Genomic DNA, 7,500 nt, shown 5'->3' with positions numbered 1-7,500 from the left:
CTGACGAAGGGCTGACGCTCGAAACGTCAGCTTTTAGAATCTCTCTACGATGGCCAATTTACATTAACAACTCCGTTGATAAACCAAATTTTTGTATACTACTTCCCCATCGACGCAGCACCACAGTTTCTTTAGAAACTATCCCCTTCAAGCATGAATTAGCTGCTTGCTTATAGCCGATCAAAATCGAGCTGGTGACACCAATGTATAATAATTATGATAATTATTACGCAATGAGCTACTGATAATGAAAAATACGATAAAGAGAATAACAAAATAAATGATTGGAACCAATCCGACAAATGTTTAAAAACCTAAGTGAGGGTGAAAGGAAGTGGACCAGTTTACAAGCAAAAGGAAGAAGTTGAACCAGGATTATGCAGTTCAACCTCAGCTAATGGTCAGAGTAGGAATTGAATTGAAAGCCCTAGAACTGAATTGAAAGCCCTAGAACCTAATCTCTGGGTTCACTGTCTCCGTAAATGTTGCTGTAAATTTATTGACTACTTGCTGTTACCTATGGAGCACGAATATATGCTAATTAGGAGGATATGCTTAGTTTAACTACTATTGTGCTTACTAAAGAAGTTAGGGTTCTTTGGTTCATGGGTTAGGGTTTGTGGTTTTATGGGTTTCATAGTTTCGTAGGTTTCGTGGTTTCACAGGTATCCTGGTTTTATTGGCTTCGTGGTTTCATGGCTTTTTGGTTTCACGAGTTTCGTGGTCTCATGGGTTTTGCGGTTTCACGAGTTTGGTGGTTTCACTGGTTTCATGAGTTTCTTGGTTTGATGGGTTTCGGGGCTCCATGGCTTTCATGGTTTCACTGGTTTCGTGGGTTTTGTGATTTTATGGGTTTCGTGGTTTCACACGTTTTGTGGTTTTATAGGTTTCGCGGTTTCACAGGCTCCTTGGTTTCAGAGGTTTGGTGGTTTCATGGTTTCACGGATTTCGTGGTTTCACAGGTCTCCTGGTTTCATGGGTTTCATAGGTTTCGTGGTTTCACAGGTTTCTTGGTTTCGTGCGTTTCGTAGTTTCACGGGTTTCGCGGTTTCACAGGTTTCGTGGTTTCACAGGTCTCCTGGTTTCATGAGTTTCACAGGTTTCGTGGTTCCACGGGTTTTGTGGTTTCATAGGTTTCGTGGTTTCATAGGTTTCATGGTTTCAGAAACCACGAACCCAAACCCATGATCCAAAGAACCCTACTCCTCTTACATGTTACAGCTGCAGCAATTAGCAGATCCTCCTAATTAATATATATTCGTGTTCCGTAATATGAAGTTGTAACCAAATTCTTTCAACTTGATTGGAGCCGTCGAACATGAGAAATTGAACTGGTTGATAAGGTTAAATTCCTTGTATTAAAACATATAAGAATATTTATTTTAATCGCTGTAGTTATGAGGGTCAGAGCTCTTTAATATAATTAAGGGCTAACGTGGCTTTAGTTTTATCAAATGTCGTTAGTAATGGTTAAACTGTCACCATGAAAAGAGCAAATTGCTAATGTTGCAAGCATCAGAGCTCCTATGAAGGGCTAAGGGCTAAGTCACTCGAGCCACTTGCTTGTAGAGTCATTTGTTTTTTTGTCACGCAACCCTTCCTTGGCCGTTTCTCCTGATTGCGGTACAAAACATTATTTACTCAACAGGCGTGCGACTGGAGTGAGTCGGAAGGGACTGATAGCAGGCTAGAGTGACAGTAGACCTTTATTGAATTGTTTGATAAACCAAATTTTCATGTTTTACCCTCCCAGCAACACAGCGCTAGCACTAAAGTTTCTTTTGGAAAGCTTCATTCGATGTTGTGAAACCTTGTAGTGTTAATGAACTGTGTTTAACAGTACAATGTGCACTTAAATAATATTGATTGTTGATGAAATAATTTTGGGAAAATTGGTGACATTTGCACCATGACTCATTGCATAATTGTATGTATGTGGTAAGGATTCCTTGGTGCTTGATCAATATTAGCCTGTTCCAGGCTCTCAGATAGTGGAGGCGATGGAGCGGGAACGAGAACGAGAACGAGCAAAAGACATCGCCCCTCCCCCCAGACCCCGCTCGATGTCTTTTGCTCGTTCTCGTTCTCTCGCCTCCACTATCTGAGAGCCTGGAACAGGATACATCAATATTACCGGGTACCATAAAATTTGTTTTTGTTTTCTTTCAAAAAAGATGGCTGCCCTTCAGTCACCTTTCTATGGAGACAAAATGAACTTGTACTCGTTGTGCAAGAAGATAGAGTCCTGTGATTACCCACCTCTGCCAGCTGAACATTACTCACAGCAGGTATTAATAATAATAATAATAATAATAATAATAATAATATTTTTTTGTAAATATTTATAGCATTTCTTTGGTCAGAATTGTTTGATTAGTTATTGAATTTTACAACTTTAATGCTGGTTATCTAGTGGAGGTACAGCTGTTAAGTGGGTGCTGAAGACATTGAGGAGCATTTACACAGCATAGACGACAGACACCTCACACTTAAAATTAATGACGTTGTTTGCATCCGCGTTCGCTAAGCCAATGAAAATTCGCGCTCGTTTGTTTTTGTTCGATATGCCAATTAAATGCTTTGCATTTTTGTTTTACGTTCTGGTTTTACGTTTATTTTTCAAAGTCACGTGAAAGTCGCTCTATTAAGTTTTTTTTGTTTTTCCTCTTTCAGTTGCGTGACCTGGTAAGTTTGTGCATCAATCCGGACCCTGACCAGAGGCCTGACATTGTTTACGTCAATGAAGTAGCACAAAGAATGCATGCTGGCCATCTTCATTAAATGTGGCACATCTAAATCCAAGATGTTGACTGTCAACAATAAATTCTTTAACTTAAGAAAATGTACAAACCTTTTCCTGTTACTAGTGGAATACTAAATTATTTCAAGTTTCTCGATGCCTGGAGTTGTTAGGCGGTGATTTTCATGAAGCTATTACCTTCATGAAGGCAGCAGATGCCTTAGTAAAATTGTCTAGCATGGTACACTGGTGTGTCATGCAATCACATTGAGTGTGACTCCTGTTGAGGAGTGTATTGGATACCAGCATGGTATACTGTTCTGTCAGTCAATCTCTTCGCTTGTTAACATGTATTACTGACATTTAATTTATTATTACATTGAGGAGGAAAATTGCTACTCTCAGCATCTTTGCATCTTCCCGGCTAGCACAGGTCTTTTTCTCTTGCATTTGCTGGGCTGACGGCGAAGTGGAAAGGACTTGAAAGTGACGGTGTTGAGTATGTGTCATGTTACTTAGTGGCTGAACTGTGCGATGTCGCAAAAATACAGCGGAAATACTATAAAAGAATGTGCAGGACCTAGCATCCTCAAGTACATGTCATAGTCATCAAATATGAAAGGGAGCTTGCAATTTCATTAGCAGCATCCAAGATCGTGGATAGCGGTTAAATCAAAGCGAGTAGCAAACCAAGCGACACCCGGCAAATAAATGAGAAAAGAGACCTCTGCTAGCGTCATTGCTTTCATTGATTCATTATCATCACGATAATGTTTTATTGTTATTTGCATGTGCTGAAAATTGATGCGAATTAAATGTAGATGCTGTTATTATTTCGTGCCTCTAGAGCGAGTTTCAATCTAGTGTCGTAAAACCAAAACCAAAGTAATTACTATGGCCAATGAAAAAGGACGGAGACAATCCAGTAAACCAATCAAAACTCGAAGTAATTACACGTAGCTTACACAAAGCGCGGGAAAATGTGCACGCGCGAGCCACGATTGGTTTTGGTTTCACTTCTGATTGGTTGAAAAAGTGGCGCGAGAATTTTGAACCAATCACCGAGTGGTAATGCAAAACCAAAGTAATTCGCTGATTACTTTCGACACTCAATTGAAAACCGCTCTAAGATCTAGGAACAAGGGAGCCACCAAATTAATTGCTACAAAGTGAATTAACCTGTAAAAAAAGTCCAGGCAAAATGTGAGTAATCTAAGAGAAATGGAAACACAAGATTGAGCTTTTATGAAGCGTTAAATTTTCTTCCTCAGTTTGAATATCATTATTTTCCTCCAGATTCAGTTCTGGATGGTCAATTTGGGCTACAGTGTGATTTGTAAAAGGTGAATGAATTGGATTTAGTAGTAATAATTATTAATATTGTTTCAAATTTCCAAATGAAAAATCACATTTCTTACTTTTGGACGATGTCCCTGTTGTAGAATTTAAGGATCTTCTTATATCAACGATTCAGATAGCTGGCTGCAGTTTGGTTTCACGTGATAAAGTGAGACCTTAAGTAAACCAAAGCACTGCAGTTAAGAGAATCTTGGAGGTTCAATGGTTAAAATACAGTTAGTGTAACATTCAGGGGCCGGTTCCTCGAAGCCTGGTTAGCGCTAACCGTTGGTTAAGAGGTACCAAATCCTATACGTTTCCATGGTATTAAACGCAGTTTAGCGCTAAAAATGCTTCGAGCAACCCGGGCCAGGGACCCGTTTCTCGAAGGTCCCGAAACTTTACGTGCCATTTTCGGGTGTCACAATTCCCTTTGTATCTCAAGAACGGAGAGGATTTAAATCGTCAAACTTCACAGTAATTTTTCTTTTTGTTACCTTGAAAACATATCAAAGGATCGGCTTTCCAAAGCAAGCGGCCCGAAAAGTTATCGGGACTTTCGAGAAACAGGCCACAGGCCTCGGTTGTTCAAAAGGTGGATAACGCTATACACCGGGTAAATTACTATCCAGCGGATAAACACTAGCAAAACCAATTGAGTTATCCAGTGGATAGCGCTATGCCCTTCAAACAACTGGGGCCAGATTCTTAGTGAATTAGCCATTTTTTTCTTGAGGACATTTTACATGAAGGGAGGAAGATCCTAGATGGCAAAAGAATTTTTCGCTTTCAAGGTTTATATGCCGAAATTTTGACTGTTGTCATGTTCCGTAATTTTTTGGTGGAACGAAGTTGCCTGGAACCCAGCTGCTGTCATGTTTGTTTTTGCAAGGAAAGTACTTTACATGGCATCTACGTATCTCTAAGGAAGATCCTTTCATTAGGGCCAAGGACATGTAAATTGAAAAATGCTTCAGGGGTATTCCTCCCTGTAGTCCGGATCTATATAGCAACTTTTTTGACATTTAGAAATTGCAGAAGCGAACACATTGTGAGTATCAAAAACAATGATTGATAGTCGTACGGCAACAGCCACATTTTAGCTGCATGAATCAGGATAATTTGATTTTTTAGGTCTCGAGTACACAGATGTTTTTTAATTGTCTTAGCACTTTACTGTATGACATCAGAATTTTAGGGATGAAAGAATAAATTGCGGATGCATTTGATTTCTGATGGCACTCATGTGCAATCTTAAAAGTAAAAATCACCGATCCTGCTACTTGAAAGATGAAAGCATTCACAGGTTCCCTCTATGTGCACATTCATCATTAATAAATTTTTGGGTGAGTGGAGATCAAATTTCTCTTATACTTTTCTTTTTTTTCCTTGAAAGGGGGGGTCGCGATTTTCCTGTGCATGCGTAAGATTTCTTTTCCTGATAGAGAGACTTGCAGAGAAGGCGCCCCTAGTAGGCAATCGCGATCACTAGACCACAGAAGAGTTCGTAACTTACGAAAGGAGAAGTATTTATCAAAGAATTGCGTGCAGAATACTCGAGCTCGTATTTAACAGACTCCTGACCATCAATCATTTTAGGAGACATAAACTTTTAAAACTATATACAAGGTTAAATTAAAATACAATAAAAAACGTTCTCTGGCTAAAAATTTTCAAAAAGAATATAAGCTTTCGGCTGTCGATCTACAGCCTTCCACGGATAAAACGTTGAATGTGAATTAGTGAAATATATACAGAAAAGGCGAGATAAAAATGATAAAAAGAACAGAGTAAAGGTATGAAAAATGGTGGCTATTGTTTAAAAAGAATTTTATACTGATTAGGAATCGGCTTAAAGTTATTGTCAGCATGCTTGGTAGAAGAGGTGTGCCAGGCCTCTAGAGTTTTCCTAACACGAAAAGAGCCTTTGTCTATAACTCGAGAATGATTGAAATCAATGCGATGACCGAAAGACCACGCATGTTTCGCAATGTTTGACCATTAGCACATGTTTTTACATTCCTAACGTGTTCTTTCTTGCGGGTTTCAAAGCAACGGCCAGTTTCACCTATATAACACCAATCACAATCGGCACAGGGTATTTTATAAACCACGTTGGGTTGGTGTTCAATAGCTGGTCTGAATTTAGGAGAAAGGAATTCTTGTTGTAAAGTCTTGAGGGGCTTATTTACAACTCGGATATCGTGTCTTCGAAGAATTCTTGTTAGAGGTTGCGTAACACCATTGATAAAAGGAAGGACAGCAAAACCGTTAGGGTTCTCTTGAGGCGTAAACCATTTAAAAAACATGCCAACCAATTCTTCAGGTGAAGGGATGGCATGTGTGGTTGGTTTGGAAAATTTCTGCTTTAAGATATTGGAAATAACAAAGGAGGGATAGTTGTTGGCTCGTAGAGCATCAAAGACGTGATTGATTTCGGTATTTTTCCCTTGCGGTGTACTTGGGAGTTTAATTGCGCGGTGTAGGAGGGTCTCAGCTGTGCTGATCTTGTGGCGTTTGTCGTGGTGAGAAGAAAAGTCTAAATATCTGTCTGTGTGAGTTGCTTTGCGGTAAACATCAATAGTGATCGTGTTATCCTTGCGAGAAACCAAAGTATCCAAGAAGGCGATCTGTTGGTCAGATTCCTCTTCAATAGTGAATGAGATGTGTGGATCGATGGAATTAAGTGTAGTATGAAAAGAATTAACAGCATCTCTTTTGATGATGCAGAAGCTATCATCCACGTAGCGTTTCCATACTTTAGGTTGTACTTCAGACGTGTTAATGGCCATTTCTTCGATCGCTTCCATGCACAAGTTCGCCACCACAGGGCTGACGGGGCTACCCATCGCGCAACCATGGATCTGTTTGTATATCTTATCATCATAAATAAAGTAATAAAGAACTTGTGCATGGAAGCGATCGAAGAAATGGCCATTAACACGTCTGAAGTACAACCTAAAGTATGGAAACGCTACGTGGATGATAGCTTCTGCATCATCAAAAGAGATGCTGTTAATTCTTTTCATACTACACTTAATTCCATCGATCCACACATCTCATTTACTATTGAAGAGGAATCTGACCAACAGATCGCCTTCTTGGATACTTTGGTTTCTCGCAAGGATAACACGATCACTATTGATGTTTACCGCAAAGCAACTCACACGGACAGATATTTAGACTTTTCTTCTCACCACGACAAACGCCACAAGATCAGCACAGCTGAGACCCTCCTACACCGCGCAATTAAACTCCCAAGTACACCGCAAGGGAAAAATACCGAAATCAATCACGTCTTTGATGCTCTACGAGCCAACAACTATCCCTCCTTTGTTATTTCCAATATCTTAAAGCAGAAATTTTCCAAACCAACCACACATGCCATCCCTTCACCTGAAGAATTGGTTGGCATGTTTTTT

General features: G+C 39.7%; 1 protein-coding gene across 1 annotated transcript in view; it reads left to right on the top strand.

Annotated features, from left to right (window-relative positions):
• LOC137993530 (serine/threonine-protein kinase Nek7-like) overlaps nt 1-3,569 on the top strand; it is an 18,338-nt gene extending 14,769 nt beyond the window's left edge. The window contains exons 10-11 of the mRNA XM_068839449.1: nt 2,175-2,288; nt 2,674-3,569. Coding sequence (XP_068695550.1) covers nt 2,175-2,288; nt 2,674-2,781 — 222 coding nt within the window. The 3' untranslated portion in view covers nt 2,782-3,569. The remainder of the gene's footprint in view (nt 1-2,174; nt 2,289-2,673) is intronic.
• Nucleotides 3,570-7,500: the final 3,931 nt, after the last annotated feature.

This window comes from Montipora foliosa, chromosome 2 (assembly GCF_036669935.1).
Source record: "Montipora foliosa isolate CH-2021 chromosome 2, ASM3666993v2, whole genome shotgun sequence".
Lineage (NCBI taxonomy): Eukaryota > Metazoa > Cnidaria > Anthozoa > Scleractinia > Acroporidae > Montipora > Montipora foliosa.
Note: the sequence above shows the minus strand (reverse complement) of the source record. Positions and strands in the feature narration are given on the sequence as shown.